The sequence below is a fragment of the Neodothiora populina genome (genome assembly GCF_041146345.1).
Source record: "Neodothiora populina strain CPC 39397 chromosome Unknown canker_contig_16, whole genome shotgun sequence".
Classification (NCBI taxonomy): Eukaryota; Fungi; Ascomycota; class Dothideomycetes; order Dothideales; family Dothioraceae; genus Neodothiora; species Neodothiora populina.
Window position 1 is genome coordinate 45,846 of NW_027191409.1, and position 22,449 is coordinate 68,294.

Here is a 22,449-nt window from a genome sequence, read left to right on the forward strand (position 1 = left end):
TCTGTCGTCTTGTCACAGCCAAATGAGTATGTGCTTGAGATCCCAACAATAGTATCTCGACGGGACAGATATCGAGAAACAACCCAAGCACACACACAAGCGCGCACACACACTAAACCGCGCAGCAGTGTGTCAGGTGGTCTTGTGCAATCATGAACAGCAAAGCAGCACCCAAATAAAAGTGAATCACCACTTCTCATGTCGAGCGACCGCAACCATCACGTCTTCAGTTATAGAGATAGCGCAAGACACCCCTGCACGCACCTACCGTACCCCGACTTCGGTTTTGACGCGAACCTACAGCACATTTTAGACCGATGCGACTCAGATAATCTGCAATTGGTTTAAGTCTGAGCAGAGTTTCCACTTCTTTACTTATTTGCACTGCAGACGGGGGTTCTTTACCGACACTTTGACGACTTGGCCAAGCCACGCGCGCCATGGCAATGTCTTGATTGGTTCTTCAGGTGTGGTCTCGGTGCTCCGAAGCAGAAAGTGTGGCTATCCCCGTATCGAGAGTCGGATGTGGGGAGGGGAAGTCGAGGAAAGAGGAAAGGTTGGGGTTGTCCGCACGGTTCTAGATCGCCCTAGGCTTCGCTTAGGCACCAGCACTCTCCGGGCTTGCTAAAGCATATGTGTTAGAACGATATATTGCATCTCCATCTATTTGATATGATAATTCGAGAAGAAGTTGTATTGCAGTGTGAGCTATGAGATGTTTCGGATGTGCTGTCATGTTATAGTTGAACTCCGGAAACAATGATCGTATATCTTGCGTGCATGTCCTGGACAATCACAACTGAGATCTAGTCATATCATGCTCTAATTTAAGGTTCAAGTAAGAGATGTTATTGAAATCCAACAAAGGACCTAACAAGCACAGGTACGTGCACAAATAACACACCAAGTAACGGACACATATACCAAAACCAGGTGCAAGTCAATAAAATACATTGTTCGACCAATGGCACTGTTGATGCACCACATTGTTGTTGTCCATTAAGGATATTCAAAGTGGACAGGGTCCCCGTCGAGCTTCAACGTCTGCATCCCATGACTTGAACTCCTCAATCTCAATGCTCCTAGTCCATTTGAAAAAGAATTGTTCGAATACACTTTACGAGCTGAAGCTTGCATCTCATTTAACTCTTCCATCATAATTAAGCATGATCGAATGGGGAAAGTATGATAACATAGCACGACGGACTAGTGGATATATATCTAAGGTATGCGACTATTACAATGTAATCGCATCACCAAATTCTTAGACTCTACCTTATTTTATGATGCTGCTTGAGCGCAGTAACAAGTTTCACAGGACAACACGAAAGTGCAGATACGGGTTGCCGCTTAACGATAAGGTCTGCCATGTCAGCTTCCCTGTCGATAGTAGACTGCACACACATTCTCACTCATTTCATAGGTCACCCCTGTTGCAATATGTCGGTACTGTCATCCAGACCGGATTTTCACAGAGACAGCATGCAAGGTGGCTAGAACCACTGTATGCTACAAGATAATCAACTCAAGCGTGTTGATATAGACACAACTTCATGACCAAGATCGTGCGTCTGCGTAAAAAAGGGCGCTTTGGACAATAACAGACTAGGTAAACAAACAGCATGGCCATCGATCCGGCTACCTTAGTGTTGACGTTTTGCAACTCCATCGTATCTTATCCTGTCTATTGTGAATAAAAAACTCGTTGAAAACCGGAGATTGTTATCACGCTTGATCGATGAGGCCTTACGATCAAGGGGGAGATTGTAGCGGATAGATCAAAGCACACAGACGCACCGATCGCCGTTCACATCAAGCTGCTGTTGGAAGGGGGAAGGAGTGCAGAAGCACGGTGGTTCGAAAACATTCGCCAACGTCGCACGCAATTTTGTTATTTTTGTCGTCTGGTCATCCTGCACGATCTTCTCGAACAAAGATGGAAATGAAAAAGAAAAGGAGCAAATAGGACAGCGGGGTCGTGATGCTATGCAGATGCGCTAGCGTTGCACATCAACACGTGCTTTGCTTTGCGTTGCATTGCATTAAGCTATCATCTCGACATGGTGTGGTGACCATAGGGCTATGCAGCCTCAAGGTTGATCATACGAATATTGTAAGCTGCGAACTTTTTGATAGTCTTATGGAGACACGAACAGAAATCTTACTGAGCTCGATCACTGGAACCGTACTCGCCATGGCCAATGAGGCGCAAAGCAGAGGGCTAAACACCCCCAGGCCCGAAAACCTTCGTCGAAATTCTCTTCGAAACACGCAAATCTCGTGGCGAGCATGTGGCGTGTAAGTACCAAGTACTGCTCCTGCAACTACCAGTTATTCATTTCAACATGCACCTCCCTCTTCCTTCGCAATATCAAAGATCTTCTAGCTAGGTCTCCAGCGGCAAAGGTACTCGTCATAGGTAGCGTCGCAGAATGGCGCCGACCGAACCGCCGCTCGCATCGCTGCCAGAACGAGTCGACACATGTATCGCTGTGCCGCAAATGCAACGTTGCCAGCGGTCGCCTCTGATAGTCCTCTCCCGTGGACGTCGATCTAGACCTTTTCATCTGGTGCGAGATGCAGAATGGAGAATTTCAATGACCAAGCGAGGACGGCATGTTTGTATTCGACCGTGTAGTGGTGGAAGATCCGTGTCAGGACAGTCGAGTTCAGAGACGAGGACAATAATACCTCAGGCAGGATTAGTACCTTGACTCCAGCGAATGGACATACCTAAGAACGTAAGACGCTGCACTTTGCCGTCGCAGACCAAGACAACGACGTTAGAGTCTGCCAATCGCACACGCCATTCACAATTCTCTCAGCAGTGGTGATATCATGCCTAGTGGGGTTCGAATCATGAGAGTGATCCTCATCGGAGAAATGCTTTCTCTGTTGGCCGAGACGCCGATCAGCACCACCTATTCCACTCGCACTTTATTAAGATGACTGAAGATGCGGCTCGTGGTAAGACAGCGGGAAGCGTGCGGTAAACATCACCAGATGCGTTACAGATAGCTACGTAAGGTATGGAGATCGCGCGAGATGGACTGGACGGGTCACACTCTGAGAAATCGATATATTGCGAAGCGGTCTAGCGCCATGTAAAAATAGCTTTCTTGACTTGCTGTGCTCACGAACGCCAGCGAGCGGCATGGATCGTCAAACCGACCATCACTAATGCAGCAAGTCTGTCACCGTCTATATTCGATTGACCTTGCACCTAAGCCGGATTGGCTGCCAATGCCTTCTGAGACATTGGTACTGTGGGGATAAGGATGGGGCATACCATTCGAAGTGCGGAACCTCAACAAACGATGATCGAGGATTCCATCGTGCCATGTCTCTGCACAGTCATGCTGCGAAGATTGGTCAAGATACAGCGCAAAGACCACTTCATCACAATAAGAATATGACACAAGATTGATGGCAAATGAAATGAAACGAAACGATGACTAGAAGGGAGACAAGGCAACGAAGACCTAGACCAACGAGTGTGAACATGTTGTGCTGGATATTTTCGGGGTCCCCTCAGCAAATGTCGTAAACAGCGCTCTTGCAGTTTGGCTGCTCGACACATCACACCGGTGTAGAAAGTTGGTCATGTTGAATGTACACCCATCCTTTGCACCAGCGACTCCACATGGTTGGTGGATATGAAAACTCGAAACATCGAACCTCTCAACCAATCAGATGTAGCGCCGGGCGGCTATCGCTGTGATTTCACGAGGGCAAGTATTGGAGAAGTGACATAGCTTGTCTCATTGCAGGGCGACGTTTGCAAGATCAGTGGGATCGCTTAAATGATGGTCTTGACGCTGCAATGCTACTGCCTGGAGATCAGAGCAGAAAGACGTTGTTGACTCAAACTCAGAGTGAGACAAGTGATGCTTGGGTATACGAGTCTAAATTCGAAGCCAACTCATAAAATAACCCCTGCGAGGGAAAACGAGAAGGAAATGTAGCGGCCAGGAGGAGATTAGGTACCTACCTGTATGGCAGGTAAGAAGGTCAATTAGGAACATTCACCATCACTGTGATTTACTGAAGGCCTCCTATTCCCAGGCGGATAGTGTTACGGGATCAGCTGGAGCTGATAAGAGTGCGCCACCCGAAAGTACCTTGGTGAAGGAGGTAATGAAAGATTCTGCCAAAAGACGTTGCCTGTAGACCTACCGCCATGGCATGACGGCCTCTTTCGGTGTGCTAAGGACTTCGCCGAGAGGCAATGGCAGCCATCGCACGATTCGGTTAAGTCTCGCCGTACCTGTACCTTCTCCCTGAGCGCCCTCCGGGCCAAGCAATAACGCTCGAGTCTGGATTAGGGAAAGATCTGCATACCCACAACGACGTTTACTCCCACGACCTGTACCTGAGAGAAAATAACAACACGCAAAACGGTTGATAGAAAGTCAGAACTGGCGGAGCAACACCGCACGTCAACAAAAGCATAATCTAGCAGTGCTAAGTTCCATGATCTGTTGTAGCTTGAAGACGAGCAGATTTTCACGGGAGCTGATCGTTCCTCGCACGCTGCGTCTACTAGATTTCGATTGTAGCGGAAGCCATGCAAACAGGATAACACCGCTTCGAAGAGAGAAGCTACTGCAACGGCCAGACGTTCTCGCAATCATAGTTGCTACGGCCGGCCATGAACGTTTACTGAGCCGTAATCACGCAGGAACAATTAAGTGATGGCCCTAGGCGACAAGACTGGTGAGCGGGACGGGCGCCGCCACGCTTGCCCAGTATGATAGAGACGCCGTTATGATACAGAATTGAGCTATGGGGTAGGTCATCTAACGTATGCAGGTACACGGTGGATCTAAATGATCCGGTGCAGGCAATAATGATCTACGCACCCCAAGTCTGCCGTTTTACACTCTCAAGAAACGTTTTCATTGTTTCTATCCAAGGATGAGATGTCAATCTGTGAGGCGGGGGATCCGAGAGTCTCTAGCCAGCAACAAGGACTACATATACAGCTCCAATGCCCCGACATCAATCAATCATCCAACAGCGACAACAGCTTAATAACCATACATCCAATCTAGAAGTCCTTCGTTCAGCTTCCAGATTTCCCCCTTGCCGTCTCTCGGCTTTTCTTTCGCTTAATCGTCCCTTTTGTATCAAACCAGAACACCAACTATCATAATGTCTCGATCAATCTTCGCCTCCGCAGCAGTCGCTGCGCTTGCGCTGACCAATGGCGCAGCTGCTCAGCTGTTCCCTCTTACTAACACTACCACCGCCTCCATCATCCCTGGTACTGTCTCTTCTTCCACCACTTCCCTGACCTCCAGCAGCAGCCTCAGCGTGACTGTGACCGGAACCACCACCAGCACCGGTGGTCCTTCCGCTACCACTGGCACTGCTGCTCCCACTGCCAGCGACCCCGTCTTCTGCCCTGCTCTCTCGGGCGAGCTTTACGCCGGTCCTCTTGATGTCACTTACTCTATCTCTTGCGATGTCAACTACGGTGGTGTCCTCATCGACATCTCCATTGCCAAGAGACAGAACAACGCTGTCGACTCTCTTCAGGACTGCTTGACTCTTTGCTCTACTCTCGCCACCTGCAAGGCCACCGCCTTCGACACCAACAACCCTGAGTGCTTCTTCTACAGCTCTATTGGTGAGGCATTCACTGCCAACGGCTTCGAGTTCGCAACGGTCGAGAGCCGTGGCGCTGTCTCTTCCACCTCTCTGTCCAGCACTCGTCCTGTCTCCAGCAGCAACGGTACTATCAGCGGTGTGACCTCAGGCTCTGGCCTTCCCACTGGTCTTCCTACTGGCACCGGTGGCAGCGGCCCTGGCTTCACCAGCACCGGCAGTGTCCCTTACCCCACCAGTGGCAACAGCACCACTAGATCTATCCCCAGCACCTCTGGATCGTCTGCTACATCTGGAAGCGGTGTCTCCACCTCCGGTTCCAGCTCCGGCTCTGCCACATCTGGCTCTGCCACTGGCTCCGGTACCACCTCTGGCACTGCTCCCTCCTCCACTTTCGCTGGAGACCAATTCTGCCCTGCTCTCAGCGGAAACATCTTCATCGGTAACATCGGTATCCAGTATCTGATCGAGTGCGGTGTAAACCACGTCGGTATCATCATCGATGTCACTATCGCTAAGCGTCAAGGAACCGTCGACAGCCTCGGTGACTGTATCAACCAGTGCGACGTCAACACTGCTTGCGTAGCCACCTCTTTCAACACCGCTGCCGGCACTTGCACTCTCTTCAGCTCGGTTGGTGCTGCTTTCGAGGACCCCAACTCTGAGTTCGCCATGCAAGTTGCCCCCGCCACCACTGCCACCGCTGGCCAGGAGCTCACCTCCACCATCCTCTCTACCACCGTCCGCACCATCTCCTCTTGCGCTCCCACCGTTACCGACTGCCCTTACGCTGGCGGTGCCGTTGTTGTCACTGAGGTCATCCCTGTCTCCGAGACCACGTACATCTGCCCTACCGCCACCTCGTTCGCTGCTGGACCCGTTGTCTGCACTTCGTGCCCTTACGCACCTGTGACTGCCACTTGCTACAGCCAAACTGTCGAGACCATCTACTCGTGCGCTCCTACCGTCACTGACTGCCCCTACAACCACGGTGTCAGCACCGCCGGTGCTTACGGCCCCGGTCCTACTGAGGGCTCCGGCATCACCAAGGTCATCACCACCACCGTCACCCCCGTCAACACCGTTGTTGTCAACTACCCCAAGCCCACTGGCAGCGGTGAGGCTCCCCCTACCATGGTCACTGCCACTGGCTACGTCGGCCCTGCTCAGGACACCCCTGCCCCTGCTGCTGGTTCCGGCTCAGCTGCCTCTGGCTACGTCGGCCCTGCTCAGGACACCCCTGCCCCTGCTGCTGGTTCCGGCTCAGCTGCCTCTGGCTACGTCGGCCCTGCTCAGGACACTCCTGCCCCTGCTGCTGGTTCCGGCTCAGCTGCCTCTGGCTACGTTGGCCCCGCTCAGGACACCCCTGCCCCTGCTGCTGGCTCCGGCTCAGCTGCATCTGCATCCGTCGGCCCTGCTCAGGACACCCCTGCTCCTGCTGCTGGTACCGGCTCCGGATCCGGCTCCAGCGCTGGCAACGGTGGCGCTGTTGTCACCCAGATCGGTGACGGCCAGATCCAGGCTCCTGCCACCGGCACTGCCACTGGCACCGCACCCACCATGTCCAGCTACACTGGTGCTGCCAGCCAGCTCAGCGTTGGCGCTGGCATGGCCGGTGCCGTCGTTGCCGGTCTTGCATTCCTTCTTTAAGCAATCTGAATATTGTCTTGTATAACACGCAAGCGTCGATGGTCAGATCTCTAAAGATCTGATTGATCCGAATATGAGCAATAATTTTTATTACTTTTTTCTATATTTCCTTTGTCTCTTGCTAATTCTTCTACAACTACGATTTCGTATCTTTTTTCTTTTATCACGTCTCTCGAACTCGAATGAAAATCCCCCCAAAGTCGGGGCAGTCTTTTGGGTTACTCACTAGACTGGAGGAAGTACATACAAAGTAATGGAGCGGGACAGCAAAGCTAGCGGTGCTCTTTCCTTCGACAAGAGGGAAGAAGAGTTTCTCTCATCGGGAAAAACTAGTAGAATCTACAAAACAAGCCAAACAATCCATATACCATTTAATCATCTCAACCCAACCCATCGAACCAAGTGTTTGCTCTAGTGAAATCGTCTTCGTATAGTATAAACGGTCGAGTCTGTTTCCCAAGCGACTCGAGTCTGAAGTGGCGATGATACGATTGATACGATGAGGACGGGAGGGGTAAGAAGAGTGGGAATGGGTTGGCACCGGTGAAAAGAAGGACAGGATAGGCTAGGATAGGACATGACAAAAAAAAGGCGTTGTGATGCGAAATGAGCATTCTGCAACGGTTTCATTATATCGATCCTTCCTCTCAGTGTACTATTTTCGACTGAAAGCACAAAGTAAGCGAGCAGGATAAACGGGGGGCCCAAGCTTTTTCTGGGGGCCCTTTCGTCCAGCTGACCGTACCTTAATTAGCTTAGCTTCGTTTCGGTAGCTCTCTGGTAACGGGGACTTATTCTGTTGTTCTCTTGGAAGATCTGAGAATGAGTCCTCTTTCCATTCTCGGCGCTTGAATTCGGATAGGTGTCGCGTCGTCAATCAAAAGTTGCTCGAAGAAAGCTACTACATGTAAGACACTCTTCTGGGTAGGTAGATGAAATCTGTAAGACCAAAGCAGTGCGGATGATGGTTGAGTGTCTGTAGAAGTAATACGGCGAGTCGGAAAATGTCATCATAGCTCGAGTGCACAGTTCAATACTGTGCTTGTACTCCGTACTGTATTGTGTGACCATGGTCTGGAGGGACGCAAATAAAAGGCACCTTAAGGTAGGCAAACTAAGGTACCTCAGATAGAGCTCGAAGCTCCCAAGCTCTACAGCTGTAGGTACAAGTCGAAACAAGACAATGGTTCAGAGTATATAGACAAAATGGGATTCAGGTACGAGACACAAGTCTTGCGTACCTTGATCGCTCTGGCCCGAGGTATGATTAAAGGCAAGAAGAAGAGAGAGTCACAGACACGGGGAGAGAGACAAAAGGCCATGTTCAGCCTAAAGTTGCCCTTTTATTTTGTGTCTTGTCAACTAGGCACGGTGCCTGCCCTGCACAGCTCACACAGTATTGGACGTGTTGAGATATTGTGCAGATACACCGTATCCGACCCCCAAGAGGATCTGCGATATTTTCGTTAGACCAAGATGATCGAATCAGACTCGAAGAAATGCCGTCCGACTTCTCTTTTCGTCTCTGTCCTTGACCAATAATGCATCCTTCGTACCAGTCCGCTGGGATTCGAATCATCCACCTCAAATCAGGCCCCCTCGCGATTTGTCTCAGAGCTTGCAAGGTCGACATTCTCGCAAGGATGGCATGATTGACTCCGTAGACACCGCGGTCGGCTTGAGTGCGCTTATTGGACTTGCGGTCCCACTTTGGGAGGTGTGCTCCAAAGACGTGAACTAGTCTTGGACCATGGCTGCTCTCGTGAGGAACAGCACGGATCGAGGTGCATGACTACCTTTTCAAGTCTCATGGATCAAATCGCCGTCTCTTCTCGTCTCGCCCATCGTGGCGGGCATCGTCGTGCCTGCGTCTCCGGTCTCCCACGGCGGCAGCATTTGCGCCCGAGGGACCTTCTTGGTCGCGTCTGTATCGCTCGCCTGCACCGCCGGGATTGCGCATGTCCCCGTAGTCAGCCCATCGGCCCGTGTCTTCGCTCTTCATGTCTCTGTATTTGGTCCTGCCCTTCTTGCCCAGCTTGGTCATGTCGCGGATCTGCATGTACTGCGGCAGCAACTCGCGATTGACGGCGTCGTCGGCGTAGCGTGCACCCATGATGTCTCGCCTCTTGGCCGCCTCTTCCGCCTCTCCTCCCTCTCCCTGGAAGAAGGCGCCCTTGTGGAAGTATTTCTGCATGAAGCCCATCTGGCCCTTTCCTTCTCTTTCTGCCTTTTGTGCGTCGATGAACTGCTTGTCTTCTGCTTCTCTCTCGGCGGCGCCGAGGTTCCGTCGCCGCTCAATCTCCTCGCGTTCCCTTTCAGCCACTTCGATGGCTTCGCGCTCGCGCTTGATGCGTTTGAGCTCGCGCAGCTTCCAGGCCGCGCGTTCGGCTTCTGGGTCGAGTCCGTCCGTGTCGTCGACGTCGTCCTGGATGGCATCGTCGTCGTCGTCCCATGCCTTGCGTGCAGCTGCTCGTTCCGCCGCGTCTTTCTCCAGTTGTGCCTGCAGCATCTCGTCTGCCTTCTCATGCCGTCGCCGCTCCTCTTCCTCGGCCATCTGCTCCTGTGTCTTTTCCGGGGCTGTGGGCTGTATGCGCTGACTCTTTCTGATGAAGGTGGGGGCGACGAACTTCCTCTGCGGTGCTTCGTCTTCGTCTTGTGATTCTTCTTCTTCCGAGTCTTGTTCGTCTTCTGCTTCTTCGTCGCTGCCAGCCTCTTCGCTCTCTGACGCTGTCTCGAAGCCGTCTTCTGCCTTCGAGGCCAGTTCTGCCTCTCGTGCCCTCGCTGCAACTGCCTCCTGTCGTCGTCTCTCTAGTTCGTCCTTGCTGAGTCCAGCGGTGATCTTGGGGAAGGTGGTAGCTGTGGGCGCGGGCGCTTTTGCCTGCTGTTGTCGCTGCTGCTCTTCTCCTTCTGACTCTGACTCTGACTCTGATTCTGACGACGACGACGGCTCTTCGGCTCCCACTGGCTTGCCTGGTCGGTAGCGCAGAGGCGCCAGCGGGTTGGCCGTCATCTTCTTGGGAGGCATTTTGATTGCTGTTCTGAGAGTTGATTGATGAGAAACACTAAAGATGTCGATGCTGCATGCTATAATAATAATGATAGAGAAGATGATGATGATCTAATAATAAATCGTCATCATCCTCGAGCCAAGGGAACCTGGAACTTTTGGTCAAAACGTGGGGAAGGTGCGGGTACGGAGCACAAGTACAAGTACAAGTACAGGTTCAGGCAGGTGCAGATGTCTTGGCGTCCATGTCTGCCTCGTCGCCTTGATTCGGTCCATCCTCTCTGCCATCGGCATCACCGGGGTGTGCGGAAGCTGACATTCTCTGGTCCTTTGCGGTCTAGGACGCCTCATCTCCAACGTTTCTTGCTTGTTATACATCTCTCACTGTCTGCCTGAAATACCCTTGAAAACTCTATATATTCGGGAAGGCGAAGTCGACATACGCAATCGCCGCATAGCCACTCTCTTGATCATCGCGAGGTGCATTTGAAGGAACCCTACCTCCCGTTGCTTATATTATTTTCTTGTATCTCTATATAGCCTGCTACTGTTGTCTATTTTCCTCTTCAAGACCAAACAGAATCAACATACAATTCATCAAACTGATCAATTCACCATGGGCTGCCTCGTAAGTCTTGCCCACCCTTTCCTCATATTCGCAAAGAAACCCACATCTACCCACCTTACTCACCACTCCACCAGATCGGATGCTGCCTCGCTCTCCTAGCAGTGGTGGCACCCCCCATCCCTGTCCTCTTCCGACGAGGCGTAGGCTCAAGCCTCCTGTTATGCTGCCTGCTGTGCGTTCTAGGCTGGATCCCCGGCGTCTTTTACGCCTGGTATGTCATCGCGCGCTCCCCGGATCGAAGCCTCACCGGAGACAGAGGCAGAGGCAGAGAGCCTAGGGTCGTCGAGGAGGGACGCTATGCCACTGCTAATGCTCCTCCTGCTGCCGGTTATGGTGCTTCGCCGGCGCCGCCTCCGCCCGCTGCTCAGGGGCTTTATTATCCGCCTCCTCCTCAGCAGGAGACCGGTCGTGTCAGGCACTGAGGCTGGGGGGCTTGTTGATACCGTAGTCCTTTCTTGAAAGTCGCACAGCGGAGAAGCGAGCATGTGCCGCAGGAGTAATTGTCTCTCCTCTGTTCAAACATCTACCATTTCAAGTATAAATGCTCGTCATCAATATACTTGCGCTCTCAGGCATAAATCACAGAAGAGACACGAGAAATAACCCCCCTGTTTATTGACAGCTTCTCAGTTCGACTTGACCCCGCCTGACTTCAGATACTCCAACGCCGCCGCCCTCAGTTCAATCTTCATGACTTTGCCAGTGGCATTCAGCGGCCAACTCGACATGCCCAACTGCTGCAACGTAAAGACGCCACCGAGCGCATACTCTTGTCCGAACCGTCGCACGATGACTTCGTCGACCTCGCGTCCTTGCACGCCAGCCGGCAAGGCTGCCACCACCGCGAAGGGCTCCTGGCCCAGTCTCGGATGCGGCATGTCGATGACAAAGGTCTGATCCATCATAGTGTAAGAACACGACTGGCAGTAATAGTTTGGTGGAACTGAAATTTCCACTTACCTGAATGTCGAAATGTGATGCCAGACAAGCTTCCAGCCCTGCCGGCGAAATGGGCACGCCCCCCCCCCCTCTTCATAATGTCCTTGCTCCGTCCCAATATGTACACCCACCCTTCTTCGTCGACCAGGCCTCTGTCGCCCGTGACTAGCCAGGGCGACCCGTCTCGCTCGTAGAAGAGCTCGGGCTTGACTTCGCCGAGATATTTCTTCACTACAGACAGTCCTCCTATATGCACTTCGCCCATCTCGCCTCTACACAGTATCCGTTTGCCGTCGTCTCCTATAATACTTAACCTTGAGCCAGGAAGCACGTGGCCCAAACCGACAATGTCTTGATACTTGGGCAGCGGAGCTCGGTGCAGGTCCATGTCGGTCGGCCAACTCATTATGCCTGTGCCTTCTGTCATTCCGTGCAGGTTGTACGCCACACATTGAGGAAAGACTTCATGCAGCTTGTCGAGGAGAGCCGAGGTCGTCACGTCTCCGCCGACTTGAACATGGCGCAGTGAGGCGATGCGTTCATGAGAGTAAGTGGGGTCTTCGGCGATAGCAAACACCATCGGTGGCATACACAACATGTCAGTGGCCTGACCAACCTCGATTGCGTCGAGAGTGGCTCTAGCTGAAAAGGTAGGTGAAGGCATGATGATCGTTGCCCCGCGGTACCAATGAGCCAGCGACAGGACATTGCAAATGATGCGGAAATTAGCATAGTGGACGATCGATCTCGTGGATGATGTGAGATGCCACACGCCACTGCCGTTGGCGGCACTGTTGGCCAGTGTAGTCACAGTGTGGGGACATCCCTTCGGCACGCCACTTGATGTGCCGCTCGTGAAGATGATTGTCGCAATACGCTCTGGATCGTTGTCGATCAGATTATCCATTCTGTCAAATCGTCTGGTAGAATCATGGTCTGCAAGGTCTTCAAACTTCAACCAGGCTGGATCAGAGACACCTTTTGCTTGCATGCAGACACGAACAACCCCTTCCCTTCGGTTAGTGAGTATGTCGTCGACTGCATTGACTCTGTCTTCGTCGTTTATGATGATACACTGAGGACGAAGGGTCTCCAAAAAGTAAGCAAGGTCTTTGCGACGCACAGGGTCCATATATCGCGAATCCAGAGGGACGAGCGTCATGTCCAGAATGGCCGCAACCCAGAACATCAGACACCACTCCACGCCATTTGGGATCATTGTGACAACAGTAGATCCACGCTCGAGTCCCAGGTTCAAGAGTCCAGATGCAAGTCTTGTTGCTCCGAGTCGCAGCTGCGCATACGTCCATTCCAATTGAGCGCCTTTGTGTTCTGGTATGGATCCGACGAAGGATGCCAAGTAGTCTGCTCTCTGGTGCATCACGATGACAGCAGTGTTGTCCGGATACTCCTCTGCACCCTTGAGGAGGATAGACCAGAGACTCTGCTCTAGACTTGATGGTCCGCCATCAATGTCTGCCCGAGGGTTTGGATTCGGAAATGAAGCCATGATTGTCAATTGTCCAATTCACAGATGAGTAAAGCAATTTTGAACCGGTTCACTAAGTATGCCGCTTATGTACCTGCCTTGATCACCTCATGAGATCTAACCAGCGTGATCAAATCTTACTCTGCATCCTTTGAGCATACAGGATGTACTACAATAAGCGGCCTCATCATCTCACAGTCTTCAAGATACGGCACGGTTGATGTTGCTGCCAAGGAGCGCGATTGTACTGAAGCAGTGAAGTAGCCGACCGACTTTCGAAGGAAACTCTAAATTTCCCTTGGAAGCTCGCCTTGGAGTCGTTCCAGATTAGGCAAGCGATTCCGCAAATGCCGTCCAGTAACATTATCTCAGATGCTGTACAGACAGGCGGCACAATAACGTAGTCACGTTGCAGATGCTGACGGACTTGTATGCTTGAACGTCATGCCTGATCAAACATTGATCGTAGGGCGTAGGGCCGCGAGCAGAAGACGTCGTGTCGCACGACAGGATGAAAGGTGTAACTTCCTCGCAGTTGGTCGCCTATCGTCAAAATGCTCGGGTCATCCGGCAGAACAATCATAGCGTCGGCCATCTGACCATGGACATGGAGTACTCGATGATGTGTATACGAAGAGAGAAGATTACGCGACTTCGATGCATTTCTGGGATCTAGGAGGAATAGACTTGCAATGTCGATGAAGCTGCATATTCCCATCACGGCAAGGTACAGTAGATGTTGTAGTGATGTCTTCTATCATGGTGTAACTCGCGATGGTGGCTCGTGCGCGTGAAGCCAAGCAAACCACAACTTTTCGTGTCAAGACTGCAGTACTTCGACATACTCTACCATATCTAGGTATAGGCTGTATATGTAAGTGATTCGTACGCCATACCATCTCTCTGAAGGTCTCGAGCAGTCGAAAACAAATTGAAGTAATGATTGTGCGGGTGGGTGACAGAGAATAATTCGCCTTTCCGTTCAAAGCTTGCGTGGTGGTGGTATAAGCTTGTACGGTGGAGATAAATTATTCTAAATTCGATTCCTGGTCTCGAGTCTCTCTTAGTTGTACAGAAGAACATCTCATATGCCCATGATGGCTTCAACCATATCCCGGCTGCCGTCCACCAACAGTTCTGGTCCGGTACCACAACTGAAAATATCACCTCAGGTCCAAGCAGATCTCCAACACCTGTCTGATCTGTCGCACCTTCTACATCACAGAAACAGGAACCAGCATCGACGGTCAGCGTGGTATCGACACTTCTCCATTTTCCGGCGCCATGTAGCCATTCTCTTGTCTTACCTTTCTGTTCTCGCCGAGCAACCTACGACGCATCTTGGCAAGCATCGCAAGAAGGTCACTGACGCCAAAGTGCAAGCGCAGATCCAGGCTGAATTGGAGTTCTGGCGAGATGTCCTAATGCCCAAATGGCATTTTGCCTTCTCTCAAGTCGTGGCGGACGGGCGCTTCGCCGTCATCGGGGTCGTCCTCCTGGCCATGTTGGCACAGGTGGCGAGAGCAGTAGGACTTGTGGGCGCATATGAAGCTATAGGTGAGGAGGAAGTCCGTCGTGTACTGGAACAATTTGCGCAGGAGCAGTGGGCTCGGGATGAAAAGGGGCGTGGTGCAGCCTCAGCCCATGACCATGACCAAGGCGTCAGACTACGCAGGAACGACGACCCGGAAGCTGATGAAGACTTCGGCGAGGCCTTGAAAAGGACCGTCAGCGACGATGATGATTCCACCGATAATGTTGGCAATGCGAAAGCGCTCGAGAGGGAGATGCGACAAGGGGCTAGCAGTAGCTGTATGGCCCCGGAACAAGACATCCTGAGCAAAAGTCGCGACGCTATGAATCCTTCACGGGCGCATTCTTCACCACCGTCAACGAAAGACGATCTATCGGGTGCATTTCCTTCTGCATCCTCTCGAGACAAGAAGAAAGTCCTGAAGAAAAGGATCGAAGAAAGTGAAACACAGAAACTCACAGACAGGGAGACTGAGGTCGGAAGCCTGGTCAAGACAGACAAGAAAAGAAAGCCCAAGGACAGAATTCCGCCGTCTTCGTCTTCTAAACCAGTAAAGAAGAAAAAGAAGAAGAATGCAATTGATGATCTGTTTAGTGGTCTCTGAACCCACGGTCTGACACTGAGACTGTCTTTGGACCGATGCTTCGACGCCCTTGGCACCTGCCTTGTGGTGCACGCCTGCCTTGATAGTCGTCACTTGGACCGCCATAATGACTTTGCCAACCTCATCTCGACTTTCACTTACATCTACACAACACAAAGCACTCCCTACCTAAAGATAGCAAATGACGAAAGACACTTCTTCGGCATCAGCACACCTCTAATAAAGGTATATCGAAACACTACGCTGTGCGTTCCACTTGCATGGTAGGTCTATCTACTCTCTCAACTTAGCCCTTGTTGTCGTTCCTTGAACGCTGCTTCTATAGAATCGCTTCCCCTGTGGCGGCATCATATCTTAAGCATTGCATTCATCAGTACTATCGCTTTGATAAAGTTGCGTACTGACATGGTCTACAGCAAACCGGCCATGTCTAAATACATAGCCGCAGGTCGCGCCGCTATCAAGTTCGGTCGCGAAATTCATGCTGGCAAACACCCTAATGCGCTTCTCTGCATCAAGGCCTCTGCTGTCACCGCTGGTGTGTATACCTTCATCCTTGGCTGTGCCATCTACGGCATGCATCGCAGAATTCACGATGGCACAATCAAGACTTTCATGTGCGTCCCCCCTATCCCTGAGGTTGCGGCCAAGCGTGCAGCTTTCAAGAAGTACTGCAAGGACAACCGTTGTAAGTTTGTCCATTTTCATCACAATCTCTTCGTCCCTTCTTAGTTGAAGCTGCTTTCGGCGCCGGAAAATTGAGGTCATGACCACGAGAGGACGAGAGAAAGCCCAGCCTCGCATTACGACTTGTGTCGCGAGCGGGCTCCTTTCCTATGCCTAAGTAGAGAGAGTAGAAGTGATCGAACGACTGATACATTCCATAGCCATCATCATGCCCGGCTTCCAGTGTGGTTGAACCATCCACGAGGGAACCTCAGCATACGGAGTGGGAGAAAACTGCATTTCTGAAGAATCCCAGCGAACAGGGAGGTGAGAGCTGTACATGGGCCTCTATTGGAGGTTTACACACTATGGGTCGGGGAACCTGGGCAAGTTTAGCTCATGATATGAAGCAGTGCCGGACACATGCTTCGGAGGATATTCCATAACGCTCACAGATATCGCAAGGCGAAGAGGGGTGATGAGCGCAGAAATGAAAAGTACCATCAAACCTGATCCACAGCTGACAAAACACGCGCATCCAGCCTCAGTGAGTGTGCACGAGACGTGGCTATCTGCAAGCTCTCAAGCTCTAGACGTTCGATTGAGATGGAAAGTCATACGATTACAAACAACTTTTAGCGAGTACGACTACTCCACACTCGAATCCATCTATCGCAATTCTGATGTCCGGTCTCACCACCTCTTCCAATCATCTCCTACCTAACCTGTACAACACACTGCCCAAAGCGATATTGATGATCAAATGCCACGCGAGCCCCCAAGCCATAGCATACAGATACTTGGGACTAAAGACAGTCCAGATGAACAAATGCGTCCTCAACGCCGTGCAAGCCGCCATGACAGCGACCAAGCCGGCGCAAACAAAGATGGTCAATGTAGCGAGGTGATCCGCCCACAGACCCTTCTTGTCCATTTCCCTCTGTTCAATCTCTGCCCGTCTCGCAGAAGAAGAGGCAGAAGGCGGCTGGACGGACTGCTGCGCGAGATGATTCCTCTCCATCTCGATCCACTTCTTTCTCCTCTCCATCTTGATCCTCGCCTCTTTTTCCTCCGCAGTCTCGTTTTTGAGCATTGCTCTCACGACAGCATCATCGTCTTCCAGATCGTCGTAGTCGTCGGCGGCATCGCCGTCCCTGAGCCTCTGGATCAGCATGACCGAGCCTAGACTCCACCATATCGGTCCCGCCCAGTTGGAGCAGAAGAGAAGGACTCCGACTGCCAGCACGTTGTAGCCTGATATGCCGTTGTAGGCGTTGCCGAGATCGATGCTGCTTATTGCGTTGGACCCGCCGAGAGCAAAGTAGGATGTGTGTGCCATTAGGAGGATCGAAAGTGTTGCCGGGAGAACAGAGGGGATCGGGGCAGCGGTGGTATAAAATTTGCCAGTGATGGTCGAAGGAGAGGCTTGCGAAGACGGCAGTGCTCCGCGGTCATGACTGCTGCTTTTAGTCTGTGCCAGAGCAGGTTCTTGAGATGTCAGGGTTGTATCGCTTTCTTCGATTGCAGAAGAGCTCGGAGGAGCCAACAGGTACTTGAGAAGCTGAAGCTGGATCTCAAAAATGAGGTACAGCGGTATGTTTTGTGCACGGGTCTGCGTCATCAGGAAGACAGTCAGAAGATCATGCAGACGCTGAGGAAGAGGCACAACTACCACACGCATTCCCCGTTAGCATTGGTCTATCAAAAGAGTACACAAATTCGATGCAGACTTACTTCTTTGGTTATCATCATCATCGCTGAGCCATTTCTCCCGAAGATGCATAAGCAAGATGATGGCGACGACAGCCACACCCATGCCTGAGAACGTCGCTCGAGCTTGCGACACCAGGTCCCATTGCGCAGTGTAATCTCTGAAACCCTGAGCCAAGTCCTGAATAAGCTCCGGAGCGTCCGCCTGGGTGAAGTTGAGTTTGAAAATCAGACTCGGCACCGTCAGACTAAGAGAAGTCATAACGGCGAGCTCTGGAGAGGCCATTTTCGAAAAAGTGCGACGAGCAAAACGGTACGACATGTGCACATATGTCAGCAATATCAAGACCCAGAGGAATATGTGATGGTTGAGGAAGTAGTGATGGGCGACGTCAGGTGCACCCGCGTGTTTCTGGCCCGTCTGGTTCCAGCGCGTTATGAGTCGATGAGTGGCAAGAAGAACGATGGTAGCCACAGCTGCTCGAACGTTCGATGTACGGCGAGCGCCCTCTGCGTCAGGAGTGGAAGACGAAAGCGGCCGAATGAAGTAAAGGCACAGAAACCATGCCGACGACATCCAGTACCAGAAGTGTTGCTCCTCCTCGACATAGCTGCTGGCAAACATCATAGCTCCGTACAGCAAAATGACGGAGGTGAAACCCAGAATGCCAGCGCTCGGTCGACCAGAATTCTTCCTCGAAGAAATAGCAATCACAGTTGCGATTATTGCCACAATGGTACCCCCTACCAGGTTCGTGACGTTGTAACTGCTGGCAGTGGCGCTGAGAGTATCCTGGGCAGTTTTCAGAAACTAAATATGGTCAGCTAGTGTGGTCTGCGCAACTTGGTATTCACCCACATCAGTCAGTGCATGATCAAGCAGATCTTCACCATGCGAGGCTCGTTGTACTGTTCGCCACTTGCACGAAAGCTGTTCCACTCCTTCAACGAGCTGGTCACACGATGCCGCTGTGTCGAGGTTAGAATCATATGTCGAAGATACTTCGAATGCATCTTCCCCATATGCTGCTTTCAAGATAGTTATCAACTGCAGGGCATTACGGTAAAGCAGTTGCTGATCGCTGCGGAGGCTTTGCTCGGACTCGTGCCGGGTCCAGAATTGGAGGATCTCCGGGATGATGATCCCAAGATTGTTCTTCGATATTGGGACCCCAAGTAGAGCGGCGAGAGTGGGAACGAGATCGCTCTGCTCAATTTGACGGTAGTACTCGAATTCCGTGCCATCTTTTGGACTAGTAGGAGATTTGTAGTCTACAGGCTTACGGCAGTATGCTTTGGCCCTGTCCTCCTCATAACGCATTGCATCTCGGGAAGCAAGTTTTTGATAGACAGCCCTGTCGGCAGGATCCAAGTCTGCCCATGCTTGTGTCAAGTGCTGAGCCAGAGCTTTCTGACGTGCAACCGTGTCGGCCTTACTCAATCTCTGAGCTTGCTCTGCAGCAAAGACTGAAGCAGCAGCCACACGAGGCTGAATCCGGTCACTCGGACCGGTATCATCATCATCTGCGCCAGCGTTGTGTTGTAAAACAGCGTCGCAAGTAATTTGTCTTAATTTTGGAGAGATAAAGACCAGAGCAGGGCTGGTCTCCCCAGCGGCAGAACCACCGTGGTTACCACCCGCATTCATACCATGGTCACCAGCCAATACAAGCAAGGTGTTGTCGAGATGTGGTAGCGTGTCAATGGCCTCGTAAATATCATACACAATGCCGTCCATTTCCTCTTGTTTTGGAAGCATGTGAGGGCTCAGCGGACCGGATTTGTGACCGATATGGTCCAGACCTAGATAATGCATAATCATAGCATTCCAATCCGATTGGGCGAGCTCGTACGGAAGATGGCGAGTGACGTTGTTGTCGACTTCGGTGAAGTCGGAAACGAAAAAGCTACTCGTGCCATCTGTACGATGGAAGAAGTCGGGAAAGAGCTTCAACCATGTGTCGTCGCCGTAGAAGACCAGCTTGCCTTCATCTTCGCCAGGGGACTTCAAGTGGGCCTTGATCTGGGCCAGCCATGTATCTTGTGACGACAGAGAAGACGATGTATCACTCTCGGCAAAGTTCAGGATCAAGTCGAGGAATGATGGGACAGATCCTGTTGTGAGACCCTTCACCCTCGGCATAGTCACAGTAGGCGGAGCAGCATGGGCTGTGAACGGGACAGCAGCACCGGTACGTATAAGACTGCACATCACTTCAGCTCGGGAATAGAATGGACTGCAATTGGCACTAGCTACCTCTGCGTGAAGACAAACCCCGAGTCTCGTCCATAGACAAAATCGCTACAGCCCTGTCAGCCCATCTCCCGTGATATACATTGACGCCATCCATTTGCAGTCGCCGGTCTGCTAGTGGGCAAACTTCTGGTTCGAAGGAAATGATTAATACGAAACAACAAGCAAGGTAGTGGTTGAGAAGATACCACTATCTCATCCTTGCTGGACACAGAATGATTTGCCTACCTTCTTAGTGCATCAACGACCATGAAAATGACCTTGTCGAACACTCTTTTGGGCCTTGCATTCTCAACAGACGTTCTCAGGCCAGCTCCTGAGCTTTCAATCTGTTCAAAAGTCGCTAGCCCCGACAAAAAGGGCTTGTAAGGGAAAAAGCCGGTCGCGAACAATAAAATGGAAATCGGGATAAGGATATTAGCAAGCACCAGTCTACCCAAGTGCGCTCCATTGCCACTCCTGTTGATTCCTCGTGCCATTGTTGTTCGAGAGATATAGATACTCTGCGTCGGGATGGAGAATTAGGAGGTTGTGGTTGTTATATCAATATCACTCCATCGTATAGATGATTGATCTCTACGACTAGAGATACCCGGCTTGTGGATGGCACCGGATTGGCGTTCTAGAGAAGTCCAACCCAATCGCGATTATATAAGGCTGTCCAGGGAGGTGTTTGTTTGCGGCAGTCGTGCATGTAAAGTGCCTTACTTTCCAAGCAGTCGCGGTCACAACGCGTCGGGAGTGTCTAAAGATGCCCGCAAAATGCCCACAAACAGTAGTCTTGGCGTCGTCATCAAAGGTACGGAGTACTGTTGACGCCCGCAACGTGTCACTTCCAGCTCATATCAAAGCTCGCCGATCCATCTCCAAAACATACCTAGTCTTGAGTCCATGGTCATTATCGCTCTTGATGAACAACTACAAGTTGACCGTATCAGTTGGCGCTCATGCATTTTATCAGAACCTCGAAATGAGGGGTGAGCGACGGTCGTTTGACTGACTGCAACGAATATAGTAAGTTGCTAGTCTTTCTGGTAAGGAATATTGTGCATCTCGAAACATCCGTAAGTTATGCGTCTTTAAAACAGTAGCATGACATGAACAGCATCTTGACCATGCAAATCATGGTCCTGTGGTGGTTCCAGCATCTATTCCGATGGAAATAGCAAGCTAAGGCACTGCCCGGAGCGAGCGCCGCGTCCTGTTAGCATTGATACGGCATTGCAGCCAGTCATGTCAGAGTATCCCAGGGTCCGAAACGACCTTGCAAGCCATACAGGTCGCGGAGCCGGCGCCTGGCCCCGCTCTTACTGGATTGGACTTGAGCTTCATTGGTTCACCAGTGACTAATACTTCTCTCTACCGACGGCACTTGAGAGCACTTAAGGCCATGCCATGCTTGATTCTTGTTTATTATGCGTAGGCTGATCATCCCTTCTCAAGCATAGTGCATCGATATAGATGTGTGTCCCTGATCATCAAGCTTCAGCTTCACTACACAACACACCTTGCGGATATTTGAAGCAACCTGGAAGCCCCGCATCAAGATATCGCTTCTTCGCTACATTCTGAAGAATGTGGACGCTTTCCAACATACCTCAAGAAATCAGGGATCTCATCCTAGGTTTTGCATTATCAGATGACACCGTGGGGACAAGCATCGCCATGAATGCTTGCCACGATGGAGCGGCTTTCGTCAAAGAACGCTACCCGATTACAAATCTCAGCCACCTATTCCGTCGTGATGGGCTCAGAGCATTCACTCATGCGAACGAGCCGTTGACTGAGGTCGTGTGTCTATCCAAAAAGCTCTATACCCCGGTTTGCCTGCCACGAGTGCTGGCCAGTCTCAACCTGCCTTATTCTGTCAAGGGACAGACAACCTCACATCTCAACGATGTTTGTGGTCTGTGCTTTACCATAAGGGATCATCTGTTCGAACCTGTTCGTCAAACCATGCACTTTGGAGATCTTGTATGGGATCATGATGGAGCTGATGTAATCAATACCTTCTACAATGTAGCAGACCTCGTCTCGGACATCCAGGAGATGCTTCAAGGCCCGAACTCTAGTCATGGACCGGTGAAGATCCAAATTGTCTACGTTATGTCAACAGAATATGCTGCGGAGAGTCTGGGCGATGCACGTGTCGGAGAGCTGTGGCGAGACCTTCCCATCACTGTCGGTATCGACCTCGACGCCATTGTACCGGACCTGAGTAAACTTGACAACGACTGGGCGCTCGCTAAACAAACAGGTGGCAAGGACACGGCAGATAGCTTCAGGACGATGTCTGATCTTGGTTACATTCCGAGCGAGACCTCTCAGGATGACTCAGAGGACTGGGACATGGCCAAA

At 51.4% G+C, this 22,449-nt stretch overlaps 6 protein-coding genes across 8 annotated transcripts; 4 read left to right on the top strand and 2 right to left on the bottom strand.

Annotated features, from left to right (window-relative positions):
* Positions 1-5,154: 5,154 nt before the first annotated feature.
* Positions 5,155-7,260, top strand: AAFC00_003377 (uncharacterized protein; the record flags this gene model as incomplete). Its single annotated transcript, XM_069342839.1, has 1 exon — positions 5,155-7,260. The coding sequence occupies one exon, from the start codon at positions 5,155-5,157 to the stop codon at positions 7,258-7,260; it is 2,106 nt and encodes a 701-aa protein (XP_069200649.1).
* Positions 7,261-9,067: 1,807 nt separating this feature from the next.
* AAFC00_003378 (uncharacterized protein) lies at positions 9,068-10,285 on the bottom strand (the record flags this gene model as incomplete). Its single annotated transcript, XM_069342840.1, has 1 exon — positions 9,068-10,285. One exon carries the CDS (start codon positions 10,283-10,285, stop codon positions 9,068-9,070), a length of 1,218 nt encoding a protein of 405 aa, XP_069200650.1.
* A 598-nt stretch (positions 10,286-10,883) lies between these two features.
* AAFC00_003379 (uncharacterized protein) lies at positions 10,884-11,317 on the top strand (the record flags this gene model as incomplete). The annotated part of the gene is made up of 2 exons (XM_069342841.1): positions 10,884-10,895; positions 10,970-11,317. 2 exons carry the CDS (start codon positions 10,884-10,886, stop codon positions 11,315-11,317), a joined length of 360 nt encoding a protein of 119 aa, XP_069200651.1.
* A 3,094-nt stretch (positions 11,318-14,411) lies between these two features.
* AAFC00_003380 (uncharacterized protein) lies at positions 14,412-15,461 on the top strand (the record flags this gene model as incomplete). Of its 2 annotated transcripts, none has more annotated exons than XM_069342842.1 (1): positions 14,412-15,461. In XM_069342842.1, one exon carries the CDS (start codon positions 14,412-14,414, stop codon positions 15,459-15,461), a length of 1,050 nt encoding a protein of 349 aa, XP_069200652.1. The 2 variants fall into 2 exon arrangements, with proteins under 2 accessions (XP_069200652.1, XP_069200653.1); XM_069342843.1 differs by having other exon boundaries at positions 14,421-15,461.
* A 405-nt stretch (positions 15,462-15,866) lies between these two features.
* On the top strand, positions 15,867-16,380 carry AAFC00_003381 (uncharacterized protein; the record flags this gene model as incomplete). 2 transcript variants are annotated; one of them, XM_069342844.1, is made up of 2 exons in its annotated part: positions 15,867-16,149; positions 16,349-16,380. In XM_069342844.1, the coding sequence occupies 2 exons, from the start codon at positions 15,867-15,869 to the stop codon at positions 16,378-16,380; spliced, it is 315 nt and encodes a 104-aa protein (XP_069200654.1). The 2 variants fall into 2 exon arrangements, with proteins under 2 accessions (XP_069200654.1, XP_069200655.1); XM_069348453.1 differs by having other exon boundaries at positions 15,888-16,149.
* Positions 16,381-16,836: 456 nt separating this feature from the next.
* On the bottom strand, positions 16,837-20,570 carry AAFC00_003382 (uncharacterized protein; the record flags this gene model as incomplete). The annotated part of the gene is made up of 5 exons (XM_069342845.1): positions 16,837-17,795; positions 17,862-18,648; positions 18,697-20,041; positions 20,095-20,139; positions 20,320-20,570. 5 exons carry the CDS (start codon positions 20,568-20,570, stop codon positions 16,837-16,839), a joined length of 3,387 nt encoding a protein of 1,128 aa, XP_069200656.1.
* Between the last annotated feature and the right edge of the window lie 1,879 nt (positions 20,571-22,449).